The sequence below is a fragment of the Natator depressus genome, chromosome 13 (genome assembly GCF_965152275.1).
Source record: "Natator depressus isolate rNatDep1 chromosome 13, rNatDep2.hap1, whole genome shotgun sequence".
In the NCBI taxonomy this organism is placed as follows: Eukaryota; Metazoa; Chordata; order Testudines; family Cheloniidae; genus Natator; species Natator depressus.
The window spans coordinates 20,560,992-20,581,459 of NC_134246.1; the positions used below are offsets into that span (position 1 = coordinate 20,560,992).

At 45.8% G+C, this 20,468-nt stretch overlaps 1 protein-coding gene across 1 annotated transcript; it reads left to right on the forward strand.

The window, feature by feature from the left end:
- Positions 1 to 2,921: 2,921 nt before the first annotated feature.
- Positions 2,922 to 19,908, forward strand: BLCAP (BLCAP apoptosis inducing factor). The gene is made up of 2 exons (XM_074970195.1): positions 2,922 to 3,234; positions 18,163 to 19,908. Exon 2 carries the CDS (start codon positions 18,281 to 18,283, stop codon positions 18,542 to 18,544), a length of 264 nt encoding a protein of 87 aa, XP_074826296.1. The 5' UTR covers positions 2,922 to 3,234; positions 18,163 to 18,280; the 3' UTR covers positions 18,545 to 19,908.
- The last annotated feature ends 560 nt before the right edge of the window (positions 19,909 to 20,468 follow it).

The following is a 20,468-nucleotide window of genomic DNA, read 5'->3' on the forward strand; positions in this document are numbered from 1 at the left end:
CTCACGAAAGCTTATGCTCAAATAAATTGGTTAGTCTCTAAGGTGCCACAAGTACTCCTTTTCTTTTTGCAAAAATAGTGAGACTTTTTTTATTTAACAAATGCTTTTCTAGCCTTTTTCTGGGCAAATGCACTAATTATTGGGGAAAAATCTAGCTTTCGTGCAATGTCGCAATTGATATTAAGCATGGCGAGCCCATTCAAAAGCTCATAGTTGAACAGTGATAGCTCTTTACCTGCTTAAATTTGCAGCTCTAAGCTGAAAGAGTGTGTCACATTTTGGTCCGATAGGGATACGCATAAAAACAAGTTTAGAAACGTATCAAATGCCAAAAAATTAACAAGTGTCTAAATTTGAGGCCCCCTTTGAGCTTGAGGCCTGGGCCAAGTGGCCCTCCTGCCCTTCCACCCCCCGATTGGCCCTGTCTATACTACAGCTCTGACCTCATCAGCAGCACACAGTTATCTGATAGAGACATCAGCACTCTAACATGGAGGTTTGTTTGCGATGTCACTAAGACAGCATAGTTATGAGTTGGTATCGGGAAACTGCACTACAGTCTAGGTCATATTAGGGTTATGACTTGCATTACAGAAGCTCCTAACAGCCCTGTTATGTTCATAGCGTGCACACAAAGTGTTAGGAAACCCCCTCCCCCAAATACCCTTCCTGGAAGGCTGCAACATAACACAACTTTATTTCTAAGAATCCAGAACTCTTCCCCACAACAACAAAACACAGAGAGAAAACAGGCTGTTCCCTAAGGCAGAGAGGCACCACTCGCCCCACCTTGCTCCAGATCGCACACTTCACAACAGAGCCCCCTTGCCTGCAAGCAGGGCCAGGAAACCCCTTAAAATGTAAAGTGAGAGCCTGTAATTGTAACACAGTTTTCATTACACCACAGGCCCTAACTGAGATCAGGACCCAACGTGCTAGGCACTGTACATACATGTAGTGAGAGAGAGTCCCTGCCCCAGAGCACATACACTCTAAATATCCGAGACACACAAAAGGGTGGGGGAAAGGAAGTATTATTACCACCATTTATGGAGAACTGATCAACAGAAGATCAAGTGATTGCCCAAAGTCAAACAGGAACTCTCTGTGGTATTAGGGCTGACTTTAAGGGCTGAGCTTCCTAGACAGAGAGTCTGGGTAAGGCACTGTGAAGTTCTTGCTGTTATTCAACACCTGTGCATAGCAGAAAGTGCTACCATGCTGATTTGATACTGTTCAACCCCCCCCTTTGCACAGGTGTCAATGAAGACACAAGGTGCAATGCAGGGGACAGGAACACAGGGCTGCAGAGAGCCTGAAAGAGCAGTTGAAAGCACAGTGCCTGACCCTGAAAGAAACCTGAGGAGAGGTCAGGGATGCAGGCTGAAAAGAGTACCCTTGGTGCTGTGAACAAAAGAAGCTGTTTCCTTCTATTTGATTCCTTCTGCATTCAGAGACACAGGGCTTTGTATATTCTTTGTAAATGGACAAAACTGCTTCCAAGAAAATACATCACTGTCACCGATTTCTCCTCCTAACTGGAAAACCCTACTAGGTCCCCCTTCCCCCTCCGTGTTGGCTAGTTATTCCGGTCAAAGGGGCAACACCGGTTTCTCACAGTGTGATCAGACACGAATGACACATTGCAGTCATTAGAGTAGCAGCCGTGTTAGCCTGTATCCGCAAAAAGAACAGAAGGGCTTGTGGCACCTTAGAGACTAACAAATTTATTTGAGCATAAGCTTTCGTGAGCTACAGCTCACTTCATCGGATGCATTCAGTGGACTGCATCCGATGAAGTGAGCTGTAGCTCACGAAAGCTTATGCTCAAATAAATGTTAGTCTCTAAGGTGCCACAAGTCCTCCTTTTCACATTGCAGTCATGTTACAATGGAGGCTGCTACACAGAATGAGATATACATCAACAAACAACATTTCCACTACAGTACAAAGGCACAGGAAGCCTATAATTCTGGAAACATTAGCAATGTGTTCTCTACCTCTCTTTGCTATGCACATTATATGATGCTTCTCCACCACAGACAGATGACAAACCAGCCACGTGGCTCTCCAGTTGCTACCTAGCTCTGGAGATGGGTCAAAGCCATTAAAACTGAAGTGCAAGGGTGTTTGGTTCTAGTGTTTTCATTTAATCTGCTATGAAGATAAAGGTATAAGATAGTTATAATGACTTCTAAGACAGTTTAATGAACTGGGGGGCCTAATTCATGATTTTTGAATATTTGAAATTGGCAACACTGTCTCAGCTGGTGTAAATTGGTGTGCCTTCATTAAAGTCAATTAAGTTATGCCAATTTGCATCAACTGAGAATCTATCCCCATATCTATTATGCAAGCTATGCGACGATAGTCAACGCTCATGTTTCTGGCTGTAAACTATTTTGGATTTTTCCCATGTACTGCATTGCACGAGTGATATGAATTGTGTGTATGGGGGCGGGGGGAGGAGGGATTGTGTATGAGGTTTTCTAAAGCCTGGAGATCCCTGGGGACAGGATATCAAGAGATGCTCCAGTTGAGTTGACCCGATATTAGCCACCAACACCACAGGCACGACTGCATGCTCCATTGTAGGGCGTGCACGAGGGCAGCCTGCGGCCTCCAGCTTTCCAAAATCGGATCTTTAACATCCCTAGAGAAATGTGTTTATTAATTTTAAAAAAATGCACCATTGCAATGGTGCTTGAGGAGGGTTATGCTGTAGTAACCCAGACACGCACAGAGATCTATTCAATTAACACGGCCACTTGAATGCCCCCAGCAGTCTCGCCCCCCGCCCTTGAGAGAGGCCAGCCTGCCGCAGCTCCCCACCCCGGAGCAGGCTCCAGCGATCTCTGCAGCGCCCCCCGGGCCCTCGCACGCTGCAATATGCACGAGCCTGGAATCTCCAGGCAGAACTCAGCTGGGGCTGTCCGTGGCGGTGCCTGATCAAAATACGCCCAGACCATCGACATGGGGCCAGGTTTCCCTGGGGAGCGCTGAGGAGGAGTAAAGGAGTGTGTTCACCACTGCGGGGGGCAAGGCCACCGGGGTGAGACGGCCCGGGATAGAGACAGGCAGTAGCAAAGGCAGCCCCAGAGGAGACCCCTGACTCGCGGGCAGAGAGCAGCAATCTGGGGCCTGGGGGAGTGACGGGCGCGGGCGCAGGCGCAGGGCAGAGCAGCAGCACCAGGACGGTCCGGGCCGCAGAGAGCGCCATGGCGGAGTGCGCAGGTAACGGGGTTGCGAGCGCCCGCCCGCCCGGGGGCTTCTGAGGTTTAGGGGGCCTCTCCTAGCCCGAGTGCGGCCCCGGGGCCGAGAGGAGGCAGGACCCCCCCCCGGCCCGGGGGAGGCAGGGTCCCCGCTGCAGGCGGGCGGGCGGGCGGAAGGGGGCCCTGTCTGTGCCTGGCCTCGCCGGGGCTCCGGGCCGGGGTCCCGAGGCGCGGCTCCCGTCACCCGCCCCCCCGCGCTGGCACCGTGGCTCGGCCTCCCAGAGCCGGCGAGAGGGTCTCCCTTTGCTCGAGGGCTGTGGTGAGTTCTGGAGCCCGGACTCCGCGGTGCCTCCCTTGCCGTGGGCTCTCCCGTGACATGTAACGGGGGGCGGGGCAGATTCCTGTTTTCTGCAACGGTCCACTGTGGGGCCACGTTAGAGGCTTTCCCCAGAACTGACGTGTGAAGCACAAGTGTGGCCCACAGCTTGGCGAGGGGTTGGTCTCTGTGGAGAACACAGCAATGTGCTCTGGCAGATTATCCTTACACAGAGAAGCGCAGCGTGAAGGGCTTGGCATGAGGCCTCTGTTGCCATTTCTCTGCTGATCCATTTGACTGATTTCTCTAGATAGAAATACTTTCCCATCTTTGGATCATCTGTCATCTAGTTCTTTTCTTATTCCCTTCATGTCCCTTGGGTCTGTAGATCTCCCTTATTCCACTTCTTGGCTTTCTATGGGGGTTTTTTTTTTTAACAAAAAACCACAAATAACTGTGCACACCTCTCTCATAAAAACTAGTCTGGGCTAAATTTGACAGTCACACAGCAGTAGCTCTGTTTCCTGTTTATGTATTACATCCAGTTCCTTTGCTATTGCTGGACCATGCTTGTAACTTGGGCTGCTCTTTAGGGTGGTAAGGCAGTGCTGGTATGGCCCTCTGCACTGAACAAATATGTAGAAAATATGTTTTAATGATAACAGGCATATAATTCATTTCAGTGGATGATATGTTAATCCTGCTACTGAGGTGCAAGCATAGATGGATGACATGAAAAACGATTAAATGTGCAGCTGTTTTGATGACTAATTTGATGTGATCTTTCTCCTTAAGATTGTGATAGGGAGACAGTATTGTCACCTGAAGCCCAGTGGTGGGTTAATTATTTGTGTGGTAGTTCAGTGCGCTCTCAACATAATTTTTTTTTAGTACTGCAATGATTATCTGTAACTTACAGTGGAAAAATTAAAATGCATTTGCTATTTTTTCCATGCTGTCATTCTCTTCTACGTATCTCAGTCTTCTCTCTCTCCTTTCAGAGTCAGGTAGATAGCATGAAGTGCCAATCTTAAGAACATAAGAATGGCCATACTGGGTCAGACCAGTGATCCATCTAGCCCAGTATTCTGTCTTCTGATGGTGGCTAGTGCCAGATGCTTCAGAGGGAATGAACAGAACAGGGCAATTTCAAGTGATACATCGCTTGTCATCCAGTCCCAGCTTCTGGCACTTGGGGGTTTAGGGACCCCATGGGATTGTGTCCCTGACCATCTTGGCTAATAGCCATTGATGGACCTATCCTCCATGAACTTCTCTAATTCTTTTTTGAACTCAGTTATGCTTTTGGGCTTCACAACACCCCATGGCAATGAGCTCCACATGTTGATACTGTTGTGTTGTGACATGTTTGTTTTAAACCTGCTGCCTATGTATTTCGTTGGGTGACCCCTAGTTATGTCATGTGAAGAGGTAAATAATACTTCCCTCTTCATTTTCTTCACACCATTCATGTTTTTATAGACTTCTATCATATTCCCCCCGTCATCTTTTTTCTAAGATGTACAGTCCCAGTCTTTTTAATCTCTCCTCTTATGAAAGCTGTTCCATACTCCTAATAATTTTTGTTGTCTTTCTCTGCACCTTTCCCACTTCTGATATATCTTTTTTTTGAAATGGGGTGACTAGAACTGCAGGCAGTATTCAAGATTGGGCATACTTTGGGTTTACATAGTGACATAATTATATTTTCTGTCTTCTGATTTATCCCTTTCCTAATGGTTCCTAACATTCTGTTAGCTTGTTTGACTGCCACTGCATTGTGTGGGCATTTTCAGAGAACTATGCATGATGACTCTAAGATCTTTCTTGAGTGGTAACAGCTACTTTAGATTCCATTATTTTGTATGTATAGTTGGAATTATTTTATCCAGTGTGCATTTTTGCATTTATCAGCATTGAATTTCATCTGCCATTTTGTCACCCAGTTTTGTGAGATCCCTTTGTAACTCTTTGCAGTCAACTTTGGACTTAACTGTCTTGAGTAATTTTGTATCATTTGCATATCTTGCCACCTCACTGTTCGTCCCCTGTTCCAGATCACTTATGAATGTGTTGGAACATCACAGATCCTTGGGGGACCCTGCTATTTACCCTTCTCAACTTGTAAAAACTGACAATTTAGTCCTATCTTTTTTTTTTTAACCAGTTAGTGATCCATGAAAGAACCTTCCCTCTCATTCCATGACAGCTTAGTTTGCTTAAGAGCCTTTGGGACCTTGTCAACAGCTTTCTGAAAGCCAAAGTACACTGTATCCACTGGAAGAAGAAAAGGCGTACTTGTGGCACCTTGGAGACTAACAAATTTATTTGAGCATAAGCTTTCGTGAGCTACAGCTCACTTCATTGTATTCACTGGATCACCCTTGTGTACATATTTGTTGACTTCCTCAAAGAATTTTGATAGGTTGCTGGTTTTGGTAATTAAATATTCATGGTAAATAGGACCAAGGGCCTGTGATGGGATATTAGATGGGGTGGGATCTGAGTTACCCAGGAAAGAATTTTCTGTAGTATCTGGCTGGTGAATCTTGCCCATATGCTCAGGGGTTAGCTGATCGCCATATTTGGGATCGTGAAGGAATTTTCCTCCAGGGCAGATTGGAAGAGGCCCTGGAGGTTTTTCGCCTTCCTCTGTAGCATGGGGCACGGGTCACTTGCTGGAGGATTCTCTGCTCCTTGATGTCTTTAAACCACGATTTGAGGACTTCAATAGCTCAGACATAGGTGAGAGGTTTTTCGCAGGAGTGGTGGGTGAAATTCTGTGGCCTGCGTTGTGCAGGAGGTCAGACTAGATGATCATAATGGTCCCTTCTGACCTAAATATCTATGAATCTGTGACATGATTTCCTTTTGTAAAAGCCATGTTGATTTTTCCCCACCATATTATGTTCATCTGTATGTCTGATAATTCTATTCTTTACTAGTTTCAACCAGTTTGCCTGGTCCTGAAGTTAGGCTTATGGGCCTGTAATTGCCAGGATTGTCTCTGGAGCCTTTTTAAAAAATTGGTGTTATATTAACTATCCTCCAATCATCTGGTACAGAGGCTTAAGTCGACCTATGTTAGATTGACTTAACAGCCACTGCAGTAGTTACTGCAGTGGCAGATGTCCACAGTACCCTCCTGTCCGCAGTGCTTGTCCTCACCAGGATCACTTCCACCGACTGAAGAGGGGCAGCATGTGTGTGTGGGGGGGGGGCGGGGACAGCTCCACACTGGGAGCCCAGCTGTTCCCCAGGGCTTCTCACCTCCACCCTCCTAGCTGGGGGCATTGGGCAGCCACCCAGGGCCTCTCGCCTCCAGCAGGTAGATCCGCACCGGGAATCCATTTGGTTTCCATGCTCCCGGTGGGGAGCTGAGACCCTGGGGGGCAGCAGGGCTCCTGGCGGGGAGTTGACAGCAGCCTGATTGGGGAGGCCAGGTGCTGAATAACAGCCGACAGCCCATATATAAGGAATGCAATATTGCCCTAACTACACTGACATAAGCCCTACGCCTCTCAGTGTAGTAGGGCACTTACATCAGCCGGAGTAAGGCTGTAATGTAGGCACTGATATAGTTAGGTCGACGTAAGCTGCCTTATGTCGACCTAACTCTGTAGTGTGGACCATGTCTAATTCTTTCAGTAGAATTATTCATAAAAGGTAAAGAAATGTGGGGGTGGAGTTTTATTGCACCTGACAAAACAGAAGTACCTGTAATCCAATGGTTTGAGTAGCTAGTGGCATGTTCTCTTTTTGGAGGGTTATGCTGGTTATGAAAACTACAGTTTCTCCTGTGTATAGATAGTACCAAAACTCTATTCATGCATGTTTTCTTTTTCGTTCTTCCTCACCCACTCAACATGGAGAAGCATAACTTCCTCCTAGCGTTGCTTCTCTCCTAACAAAGCACCTTGGATAGTGTGTGTGCCATTGAAATAGCCTATATTTTTGGTGTTGGGGAAGGTAATACTGGGCAGCTCTCTGTATTCTGTGATCTGAAACCTGCATTGAGTATATGCTTTACTCTTTCTCCTGCTTAGAACAGAGTATGGCCGCATGTCTGTGCAGATGCACAATTAAAATGTTAGGAGTTCGAGAGCTCAGAGAAATGGAGTGTGTGATGGGGGTCGATCCTTGTCTGGAAACTAAACACTTTGAGTCTTGGTGGTAGATATTCCCTCTGGGAGAATGGAGGCAGGGACACCTATGGTCAGGATCAGCCAAAGAACACAAGTACTGCCCCCAGAAATCACTCATCTTCCAGGGATTGAAGAATTAAAAAAATAAAACAAAAAAATACACTTCCCCCAACAATGCCAAAAAAAGAGGGGGAGGGCCCCTTGTGGAATGCCAGATAAGCCATTTTGCTACTGATTGGGCTAAAACTGAACCTGCTCCCTGAAACTTGTCACTTGTACTTCCTGGGTTCACTTTTAATTTTTTCTTGCAGTGGTTTGGGTGTCAGTGTGTGCCTTACTAGGATGTAGGCCCCATGTGTTTTGGGTGCTAAACTGTGTATGAAGACCGATTTAAGAACTGTTCTTAAACACGCTGTAGCCTCTATGGCCTGAGACAAAACCTTCTGTTAAAAGAAAAACCAGTGCTACGCAGAGATCTAATTTAGAACATGGTCCTGACAAGGCTTTTATTCCAGCCAAACTGTAGTAAAAAGAAACTGTATTGTAGGTAAGCTGTATAGGAAGGGATCTTATAGTGAGCCCCTGAAGTGACTTGATATAGTGAACACAGGGCAGGGAGTTAGTGACACAATCAGGACTTTGGGCAAGTAACTTAGTCTCATTTTCCCCATCTCTAAAATGGGGAGAATGTTCTTACTCCTTGGAGGTGCTGTGTGAGAATGGATTGATGTTCATAATACGTTTTGAACATGTAAATCTGTATGTAAGTGCTTGATTGTGCAGTTCTGGCATGAATATATGTAAACTTTGCAGAATTAACTTGGGAGATCTCATTTACTCGAGACACCTGGTGCCTCAAAATTCTAGGGAGAGGTTTGGGTTTCTAAAAAGCTGAATAGTTGACCAGCTTCTTGCTGGTACATGAGTGATCTCTTGCTGTAAAGCCTTTCAACTGTCAAACTGGGTGTCAGCTTGACTACCATGTCTTGTGCAAGACTACCATATCTTGACTACCTTGACTACTAAAAGGGAGTTGCAGGGGGGTGTCACAAGGTTATTTTAGTGGGGTCACGCTATTGCCACCCTTACTTCTGTGCTGCCTTCAGAGCTGGGCAACCGGAGAGCGGTGGCTGTTGGCCAGGCGCCCAGCTCTGAAGGCAGTGCCCTGCCAGCAGCAGCGCAGAAGTAAGGATGGCAATGCCATACCATGCCATCCTTACTTCTGTGGTGCTGCTGGCAGCAGTTCTGCCTTCAGAGCTGAGCTCCTGGCCTGCAGCTGGCGCTCTCCAGCTGCCCACCTCTGAAGGCAGCACCACTCCCAGTAGCAGCACAGAAGTAAGGGTAGCAGTACTGCAGATCCCTCCCTACAATAACCTTGGGACCCCCCCCAACTCCTTTTTGGGTCAGGACCCCTACAATTACACCTCCTTGAAATTTCAGATTTAAATAGCTGAAATCAAGAAATTTACGATTTTTAAAATCCTATGACTATGAAATTGACCAAAATGGACAGTGAATTTGGTAGGTCCCAGTTAGAGCTGCCTGGTGTCCTGGATAATGTGTGTGAAGCAAAGGGGGAAAAGTTGCTGCTGGGGCAAAGGGTCGAGATGGAGTAGCTGTCTGCAGTGTTTGGGCAGCCAGATACAAGGAACTTATACGGCTCAGGGAGGCTTTGAAAGAGCATTTAAACAGCAAGCCACAGTAATGAGTTGTGGTGTACTGTGCTCTACCTGGCCCTGCTGTTTTGGGGCCTGTTAAGAATTGTGTGGTGCTTGGTGTACATCTGTGAATATACCACTGTCAGTGCACCTATGATATCAAATGCTATACATTTGATATTACACTGTTTGCCACTGATCCTATGAGTTGTTACACTGTACAGTAACAAGTGGGTGATTTCAGAACTGCTTGGCACTCTGCAGCATATATTCGTGAACTAATAAAAATGAATTATTTTCCAAATAATAGAATTTTATTCAGTAATAGAACCAGTGCAAAGAAAGGTCTGTGGAATTTAAAAACTTATGTTCTGTTCCATTAATTTATTAACAATGTGAAAGAACATTCATGGCTATTTTACATCCACATACACTGATCTGTGAATGCCACAGTTGCTGTATGTGAAGCGTTGGTTGTCCTTTAATGTCACCCAGGTGGAATGTTCGGTAGGGAAGAGGCCCCTGAAAACACCTGGTATGTAGGGGTGTGTGCGTGCACATTGCAATTAAGTTCTCCATGGCCTGCAAAGGAGGTGAGCCCAGGATTGCTGAACCTGTAGGTCCACAAGAGTCTGCAGCATCTGTTTGCTGCCAGTGAAGCCCCGATTTGTCCTGGTACATATCCCTCTCCTTTTCGTGCTGGGACCCCTGGGCCTTTCTCTTGTCCACTCTTTCCTTCTCTGGGCTATCTGCAACATTCACGTTCCAGGCTCTTTGCTCATGGTGTGATGCAGCACTGGCTTGGAGACTCTCCCTGAACGTATCTTCTTTTTCCTCCATATTTGGCTTAGGTGTTCAATGGGTGTGTAGAGGGAAACCCTCAAGGCTGCAATGGCAAAAGCTGCAGATAAAACACAGAGCTATAGTTCCAATGGAAAATGAAAGCTAAGATTAAGAACTCTTTCCTTGTTCACGCGATGTTTTAAACAAGACAGGTATATTGACACTTCTGCTTTGGAGTGCTTGGGCAAGCCACTGCTCTCAGGACCAGCCATGGTGAGTATGGCTCTCCAGTGGTAAGGAAAACAAGGAGGCAAATGCTTGGTTGTATGAAACTAAGAGTATAGGGTATTGGTACTGAATACTAGCACCATATTCCGCAGGCAGTGATGATTTTAGCTGATATTTCACTCCTGAAGGTAACAAAGGCACAGAAAGCACAAGTGCTGGTGGTGTCCCAAAGTTGCCCAGGCCTGTATGCTGCTAGTCTGTGTGCTGCAATGGAGCCTGCTGAAGTTAGCACTGACTAGTGTGGGAGAAGTGTCCTATGGTAGAGGAAGAAATAAGGCTGCCATCCTAGAAATGTTTGGGAGAGGATTGCAGAGTACCTCTGTCATAAATACAAAGGGAAGGGTAACCACCTTTCTGTATACAGTGCTATAAAATCCCTCCTGGCCAGAGGCAAGACCCTTTCACCTGTAAAGGGTTAAGAAGCTAAGGTAACCTCACTGGCACCTGACCCAAAATGACCAATGAGGGGACAAGATACTTTCAAATCTGGAGTGGGGGTGGGCGGGGATGGGAAACAAAGGGTTCTGTCTGTGTGATGCTTTTGTTGGGAACAGATCAGAAATGCAAGCCTTCCAACTACTGTTAAATTAGTAAGTAATCTAGCTAGAAAATGCGTTAGATTTCCTTTTGTTTAATGGCTGGTAAAATAAGCTGTGCTGGAGGGAATGTATATTCCTGCTTTTGTGACTTTAAGGTTTTGCCTAGAGGGATTCTCTGTGTTTTGAATCTGATTACCCTGTAAGGTATTTACTGTCCTGATTTTACAGAGGTGATTCTTTTACCTTTTCTTTAATTAAAATTCTTCTTTTAAGAACCTGATTGATTTTTCATTGTTCTTAAGATCCAAGGGTTAGGGTCTGTGTTCACCTGTACCAATTGGTGAGGATTCTTATCAAGCCTTCCCCAGGAAAGGGGGTGTACGGCTTGGGGGCATATTTTGGGGGAAGACGTCTCCAAGTGGTCTCTTTCCCTGTTCTTTGTTTAAAACTCTTGTTGGTGGCAGCGTACTGTTCAAGGACAAGGCAAAGTTTCTACCTTGAGGAAGTTTTTAACCTAAGCTGGTAAGAATAAGCTTATGGGGTCTTTCATGCAGGTCCCCACATCTGTACCCCAGAGTTCAGAGTGGGGAAGGAACCTTGACAAACTCCATGGAAGTTTCATCAAGATCTCTCAGGAGGATTCAAGGGACATCTCTGTACATAAACAAAATGCTCTGCATAGCCCCCCCCCCCCCCAACCTAACTTTACAGGGGAATGAAAAACAAATAACAGCGCTACCTCTTTGTTGTACCACTACCTTTTCTAGTACTAGTAAATTAATGAAAAGTCAATGGCTGTGTCCTGTTAAGTTGGGGGTGTCATCACTGTAATGTACACACTTACACAACGTTCCTTCCCCTGTATCAGGCTCGCCCGTTCTTGACTGACTGGAGTGCGGTGGAGTCTTAAACAGGTCCTATCTTGTGGCATAGCAGGACCCCCATGTTGCATGTCCCCCATCATCTTTGCTGCTCATGCCAGGGCCTCATGGCTTGGGCTCCCTGAAAGTATCTGGTGGTGTGCCGGGTGATGGTGGGATCTCTGCCAAATATGGCTTGTAGCTCTTTGTAAAAATGACAGGTCTGCAGCTCAGCACCGGATTGACTGTTGACCTCCCTAGCCTTCTGATATGCCTGATTGTAGTTCCTTCCCTTTCACGTAGCACTACTGCTGGTCCCTGTTGTACCCCATCTCCTGAGCAATCTGATCGTAGATGTCCATGTTTCTACGGTTGGTCCGTAGCCGTGCTTGCAAAGCTCCTTCTCCCCACAGGCCCAGGAGATCCAATATCTCCTGTCTATTCCAAGCGGAAGTGTGCCTGGAGCACGTAGCCAGCCTGGTCAGCTGGGGAGTTTTATGCAACAATGGAGAGCTGCTGGGTGTGCCTGCCAACTGGAACAATCAAGAAAAGGCACTTCAGAAATTCACAGGGCTTTAAAGGGGAAGGGGGGACCTTCTGGTCTCCATGACTTGTGGGCAGTGGAGTTCACAATTGTGACCAGAGCAGTCAGTGTCAGTCATTGTGGGACAGCTGCTGAAGGACTGTTAGGGTCAACATAAGTAAAGCAGTGTTTATACTCACACTGTGTGGACCTCAGTACACTGACCATGGCTCAGCGCCCCTTATGGAGTTGGTGTTACTATGTTACTGTAACAAGATGCTTACATCGGTAGGAGACAAATTTTAAGTGTAGACACATGTGCAGCTAGGTTGATGCAAGGTGGCTTATGTTGACCTAACTTTGTAGTGTAGACCAGGCCTCAGTCTTGTTCGTTGCAAATTAAGCCCATTACTACTTGTCCTACCTCAAGTGGATATGGAGAACACCCTTTTATAACAACCCTTAATGTATTTGAAGATTATCAGGTGCTCTCTCAGCTTTCTTTTCTCAAGACTAAACATGCCCAGTTTTTTTAACCTTTTCTTATAGGTCAGGTTTTCTGGACCTTTCATAATTTTTGTTGCTCTCCTCTGGACTCACCAATTTGTCCTTTTTCCTAAAGTGTGGCGCCCATAGTTGGACACAGTACTCAGCTGAGGCTCAACCATGCTGAGAAGAGAGGAACAATTACCTCCTGTGTTTTCCACATGACACTCCTGTTAGTGGACCCCAGAATTTTAGCTTTTTTTCTCAGCTGCATCACGTTCATATTCAGTTTGTGGTCTGCTATAACCCCCAGATCTTTTTCAGCAGTACACTTAGCCTGTTGTTCCCTTTTTGTAGTTGTGCGTTTGATCTTTTTTCTTCTTAAGTGTAGGACTGTACACTTGTCATTATTGAATTTAATTTAGTTGATTGCAGACCAATTCTCCAATTTGCCAACATCATTCTTCAAAATGCTTGCAACTCCTCCCATCTTGGTATCATGTTCAAATTTGATAAGTGTACTCTCTGCTCAATCATCCATGTCATTAATGAAATTGAGTGATACTGGACCTGGGACATACCCTGTGGGTCGCCACTAGATACATCCCCCAAATTTGACAGAGAACCATTGATAACTACTCTTTGAGTACGGTTTTTCAGCTAGTTGTGATTTCCATTATAGTTATTTCATCTAGACCACATTTCCCCTGTTTGCTTATGAGACTGTCATGTATAACTGTCAAAACCCTTACAAAAATCAAGATATATCACATCTACTGCTTCTCCCAATCCACCAGGCCAGTAACCTAGTCAAAGAAGGCAATTAGATTAATTTGGGAATAATTTGTTCTTGACAAATCCATGCTGGCTATTCACATAACCCCATTATCCTCTTGGTGCTTAAATGTTGTTCATGGGAGCAAGTAGAAAGAATGTGAGCATGACTGGCGTGGATTCACTAATGAGCGTGAGCGACTGTGGAAAACCATTTGTATTTGCTTAGCTCTGATGTGGTGGGTGGCTCAGACCCTGAGGGTATTGCAGGAACTCTAGGGTAGGAGACTCGAACGCGCTGCCTGGAGATCATAGAAAGGAACGGTGAATTGTTGAGTGCAGTGAGAATGTCAAGGCAGTTTTTTGTGCGCCTCTGACTCAGGGGTGTAAAGTTAAACTTAGTGATCCTAACAGCTGTGAAGGTTTCAGAAGAGTCACTGTTCCTTGAATGACTAACAAGACTGACTGACAAACCAGATGAGAGTAACTATAAGGACTGCAATCTGTAAAGATGACAGTGCACCATCTTAGCCAGGGAGTCAATGAAAGATGAGTCAGAGGTGAATGAGATCAGCAGGTTTGGAAGAAGCAGAATGCCATTGTGAGAAGGGGAAGCACAGACAATGAAATGTTGGTGTATGGCAGTTAATAACTTGCTGTCAGTACCTGGCAATCTACTCCTCTTGGTCAAGAGCAGATAACTGTAGTTTCCTTGAGGAAAAAGAGAAAATCGGGTGGGGATTTGGTGTGCTTGCTGTGTCCCTGCCTCAGACTATTGCTTAAGAGTCTAGGCAGAGTTGGACACTTCTAAAATACTCTTGTAAATAGATAAGAAATTGTGTGTCAAAGACCACAAACAAAATAAGTATTTCACCTTTTAGTAAAAGAAAGGTGATATGGCTAAGATGACTGAAGTCCCCATGGGACACTCTCATAGCCGCATCGGACTTGGGTGGGTGGGGAAAAAGAGGTGGAAAAGACTACTTGTTACTATTAACAGCTGATCCACTAGCCAGGGAAGGTGGAATCCATGCCCAAGACTAATGCATAGTTCTAGTTCCTTTGCTCAGAGCTCTTTTATGTTTTGAATCTTGGTGTCTCAATAAAGCAACCCAATATAGTCTGACTACCCCTCAGGGTCGTATGTTAGCATTTATCTCTAGGACTTCACAGCCCTGCCCAGCTGAGGTTTCTCTCCAGCCAGCTCCTGCTCCCTGTAGGTGTCGTCTTGTCATGCTTTCCACCTGACAGGTACAGAGACCTCCCCCTTCTTCTGGCTGCTTCTCTGCCTGAGAGAGAGAAGCCTTATGAGATTGCCTTTAGGCACATAACTAGGAGCAAACATGTGACCTACAACTACAGCTCTCAGCCTTAAAGGGCACAACGGCTGTACCATGTGCTTCAATACACTGCAGTCCATTGGTGGAAATAGTGATTTTTGTGTATACTTTATATAACGGTTAAGCTTGTAACGTGCTTTGGGGGGTACATGAGGACAAAAGTTGCTATATAAGTAACAATAAGATTCATGTTGTGCATATGATATGGAGCAGTTTAGAAGGATTCAAGGAGAGCTGCAGAGCACTGACTTGCCACAATTGTTTTGCTGCCTGCTATCATACCATATGTTTGAATAGATAGGAATGAAAAGTGAGTGTCTGAGTAGGGAGAAGAGCAGTGACTTAGCTGCTCCACTCCCTGTGAGCTGTGCTACCAGCTCACTTCTGTGAACACTTACCCTGGGGAGGAACTAACTAATACTTAGCTTCTATAATGACGTTCATCTGAGGATCTCAACAGGCTTTACAAAGGTTAATAGCCCTTCTGCACCTCTGTCATATAGGTAAGTATTATCTTATTAACTAACTATGGCCCATGGACACAGCTGGAAGCAGGAATAAAAACTTGGGAGTCAGATTTCTGTTTCTTGGCTCTAACCACTAGAAAATACTGACATGTAAAACAAACAACTTAGTAATTGTGAGGTCTGAAAATAAGCTCATTAGTTTTACTGATAAAATAACCCCCACCTCCCTGCTCTCTGCTGGACAGTACTCTCTCTCCTCTCCACCACACCCTCCCAGGATCAGCACCCCATGCTTTCTCCAGGAATAATCTAAAACACTGATGATGTGCTGTCTGCTGGGATGGAGATGAATGGGCTGCCGCCTCTTTCATCACTATTAAAATGCACCCTCTCGCTGGTGGCATGGGGAGAATGTTGCGTATGAGCCTGGAATCTGTTCCCAGCTGTTGCTGGAGGAGCAGGTACTCAAACATGGCTGGGAACTTCTTAATCTTTATTATGACTTCACTCTCTTTTGGCAGGAAACCATGTTCTTTGTGGGCGTGTTTTGGCTTTTTCATGCAGCCCCATCTTCCCTCCTCGCCCCGCTCCCCTAGCCAGGAAATCCCGTCCTTCTCTTCTAGTTTTAGCCAAGGGAATATGTTGTTTATCTTCTCAGCTTCTTTGTCCCACTAGTCCCCCTACAACTACAGTTTCTATTCCTGCCTGGCTCGGCTCAGCCCTTCTTCCCTCTGACACAAAGAGAGAACCATGGAGCTTAGTGTTTGAGGGAAGAAGGATCTTTAGGACAAGCCGTTATGAACCAAGAACGTGTTTACTCTGCATGATCATTAGAACCCCTTGCAATTCTCTAAGAGGAGGGGCTTGTCCTGTTGTCCTTGGTCACATGTTTCCCTTGCCCTTTTGTGCCTTGGCTGCCTGCCATCCCCTTCAGCTGTGCTGTATAAGTGTAGTTATGAAGCACTGTGGGATGAAAGGTGCTGTATAAATGCTCTCATTAGCCCTGTGGAGAGATCTGCTGCCTGTGCCTTCCTTTTTCCGTTTACCAGCACTGCACCTTGTGTGTATTGTTTCAGCAAGATACTGACAAGGAGTCAGAACCAGGACTAGTACTCTAATCCTACCATTGACTTGCTATGTGATCTTGGGTAAGTCTCAGAATCCTCTTTCTCTATCCATTTCCCCTATCTGTAAACTGAAAATATATCCTCCTTTCTAAAGTACTTTGAGATCCTTGGATGACAAATTCTATGTAGAGCTATGTATTCTAGCTTGAGCTGCTTAGATTGCTCACTGCGGCTGCTGCTGATCTGTTGAAGGGAGGAGTGCAACTTAGTATTCTGGTTGGCCACACTCTCCATTCAGATGCCTTCTCAAAACATGCTGCTTTCACATGGTTTTATTATGATAATCCAAGGAAGGAAATCCTATGTTTATGTATAAACACTGTCATTTTGAGATTGTCCCATATCTGATCCATCAGTGTATTTTGTCTGATCTGAATGTGTGTGTCTGGCTTAGACTGTCTCTGCCTGAAGGATTTACAGTCTTTCTCATTGTAGTGTAGTGTGCATGCTGTCATCATTCAGAGTTTAGCTACACATGGCTTGAATTTCATGTTGCATGATTGGGATCTCTGCTGTCAGAATGCTGCATTAGAAGATGCATACTACATTTGGGGTTGGGGGACTTTTTAATGGACCCATGTGTGTGGAGAGGAGATGGTACATGGATGGGCTCAAGATGAGTGTTTCAGCAATGTGTCCAAATGCCACAGAGGCATCTTTCTCTGACCTCCACCCCAGCTTTCGCTTTTCTAAGATCTTAAGAAGTTGCTGAGAGAAACTGAGTTTCACTGTTGCTTTTTACCTCCTCCCCAAGGGCTTTCTTTGCAGTACCTGCAATTGTGTGAAATTGACTCTGGGTTTGCAGCTGCTGAGCAAAGGAATGACGAGCAGGACTGCAGAGCAGACTTGGTAGAATTCTCCCACTTTAGGTGCAGACAGGAAAGCAAGAAGCAACCTGGCAAAGGAGAGATTCCCATGATCCCATCCTCAGTTCAGATGTGAAGCTCTTATCAATCATCACAGTCCCTCTCACATGCCGTCAGCCTTATGCTGAACCATTTTTCCAGATGTGCCTATTAGACAGATGTGATTTCCCCTTTGGAAGCAAAATTAGATTCTGTTCCTTGTCTTCCATTACTTCCCACACAACCCCTGTGCGGTGATCTTTGTAAAGTGTACTTGCTGATACCACCTTCCAAATCTCTTTGGACAGTTTCAGCTGAGCATACACATTAGTAGGAAAACCAGCCGCTCTAGTCTTTCCCCATGGAATCCTTTGCTTTCCCTCTAGCCTCCCACACTGCACGAAGGGACTGGGTTTTTTTACGACTTTGTTAGAATTTGAGCCAGTGACACAGATAACAGCTGGCCTTTGGGAAAGAGAAGCATTGACCAGGAAGTTAGACCAAATCCATCTCCTTGTCGATGCAGGCTTGCCTCCCTATTGTACTTTTTTTTTAAATGTTTTATCTAATGTTATGTACTAGTTGGTGGTGTTTCCACCATTTCCCCGGGAGACTGTAGTGCAGCCTGAGATCTCAGTGTGAGGAACTCCTAATACTAAACCATGTTAAAACAGTGCCGTGATTGTCAGTGTACAGTAGATTGGGAGCAAATAAGTAACTCGGTGTATAAGGAGAATTGGTGTTGGCCTCTCTAGCACATTACTCTAATCCCAACTGTTTTTCTTTTTTCTTTTTAAAGCTTTATCTTCACGTTACAGAACAGTATTGGGAATCCTGCTCACCTGAGGAGCTGCAGGAAAAAGTTCTAGGAGTGCTTCTGATTGCTGCTATCCCTGGGTCCCTGCCTGCCAGCCGCTATGTACTGCCTTCAGTGGTTACTGCCTGTCCTCCTCATTCCTAAGCCCCTCAACCCGGCTTTATGGTTCAGTCACTCAATGTTCATGGGCTTCTATCTGCTGAGTTTCCTCCTGGAGCGGAAGCCATGCACAATCTGTGCCTTGGTCTTCCTGGCAGCCTTGTTCCTCATCTGCTACAGCTGCTGGGGGAACTGCTTCTTGTATCACTGCAGTGGCTCCCAGCTGCCTGAGTCTGCTCATGATCCCAGTATAGTTGGTACCTAAAAGTTCCTCCAGCTTGCTGACAGCTCTGGTTTTGCTTTTAAAGAGGGGAGTTGGGGGGAGGGAGGGCTTGCTAGGCATGTGACTGGACTACAAGCAGCCCGTTTTCTATAACGTGTGTGGACTACTGCGGCAAATTCCTGAACAGCCCTCCCACTTTGCATATGATATTTGATGTCAGTTGTTTACTGTGTGAATTCTGGCACTGCTACCTGCTTTTAGAAGCAGAAGAGTTTTATGTTTTCCCTTCCCTTATTTCTGGGAATGTACACTAGCCCTCCCCTCTGAGAAGTGTGGAAGAAGGACCTGCCCAGCTGTTGCGTGGTGGTCATCTGTGTTCGTCTCTCAATTGTCTGTATAAGGCCACAGCTGTCTCTGTGGGAGCCTTGGCCCACCAATTCTGCTGAAGCAGTTAGAAGAGTTTCCATGTTGCTGTTTGCGGGGAAGCTAGTCGTCTTTGCACTGCTGTTCAAGGGGACTTGCAACAGCTAACAGAGGCACTTAGCTGAAAGCTGCTGGAGCCAGAGACTGCTGAGTCATCTCCTCCTGCTCATCATGCCAAATTGAAAACTGTATGCAGTGCCAAGTGTTTTCTGAACTACTTGCATTCTCCCAGATCATAACTGAAAAAACTTTGAGTTGTCATGATGCTGCTTTTAAAGCGCTTCTCACAGGCATCAAAGCCTGCCTCTCTCTGCTGGATTTCCAGTTTACTGAGGTCTTGACTCTTTGGATACAAAGCATGCTCTGCTATGGTGTTTGGGGTTGTTTTAATTTCACTGTTAGTTTAAAATTGTCAGCATTCCTAGCTGAAATGATGAGGAGAGAACAGGGAGGGAGGATTCAAAGTTTTTAGTAAGCATGATGTGGGGTGGTTCAAAATAGCAAATGGTTGTATCCATTTAACTGACAGTGTTTGCAGGCCGGGGCTGTCTGTGCATTTTCTTTTGTCCTAAGCAAACCAGCCACTGGGAATGTGCAATGGAGGGAGGGAGCAATAAATGGATAGTGAGCAGTCCTGGGATCTCTATTCTCTCCTGGCAGGCTGGTTTTGGGGAGCCTAAGGGAGGTTTCCCTGGTGGCACTTGCTGTACTGCTTTCTTTCCTGCTCATCTGTTCCAATGCATAGCAGAAGCTCCCAGAGGGAATGGTGTTCCTTGCTGTGGCAAATGTTTGCTTGTGAGAAACTTAACCAGTTCTTGAAATACACTGGGTCTATAAACTTTCAAAGTTATGTTCCTGTCTGCCATCCATTTGTCTCCACACAAGCATCTACTGGAGAATAGCAGAAATAGTCGCTGTTCTCTCACGGGACGTTAGAACTAAAACCAGCTGTGAAACTTCCAGACCATTGTATTGTTTGTTCACTGCACAGCTGTTTATGTTCAATAAAGCTTTATAAACTTTGGTCTATGGACTTGTGCCACTTGTGATGCATTCACTACCCCTGGACTAAGGCATCTGAACAAGTAATGTTTTCTGACCTTTTCTGCCCCACTCCACATTCTGTTTGCAAAACCTCCAAAAAAGTGGTTCAGGAGCCTACGCCAAGGTTTGTCGTGTGACACACAGCTCCCCGAACACTGGTGCTTTCCATTGATTGATGTTGATTCAGGTTGTAGGGTTTAAACTGTTTTACATGTGGCTTTGGGACCTCATCCAAGTTGCAGCCCTGAACTCTGCGTGCGTGCGTTTGCTTTGACCTGCCCTTAGAGCTTGAAATCTAATATTCAGGATATGGGCACATTAGCAAAAGTGAGACCTGTAATTCATGACATGCAGCACCACTGGTGGAAGTCATAGTGAAGAGAGGTCTCTGGTAGCTTCACTTGAAGAGTTTGATGACAAGTGGAAGCAATGCCTGAAACTCCCCCCCCCCCCCCCCCCGAGTACTTTCTGCATCATAGCATCCGGAGCTGTGCTGGGG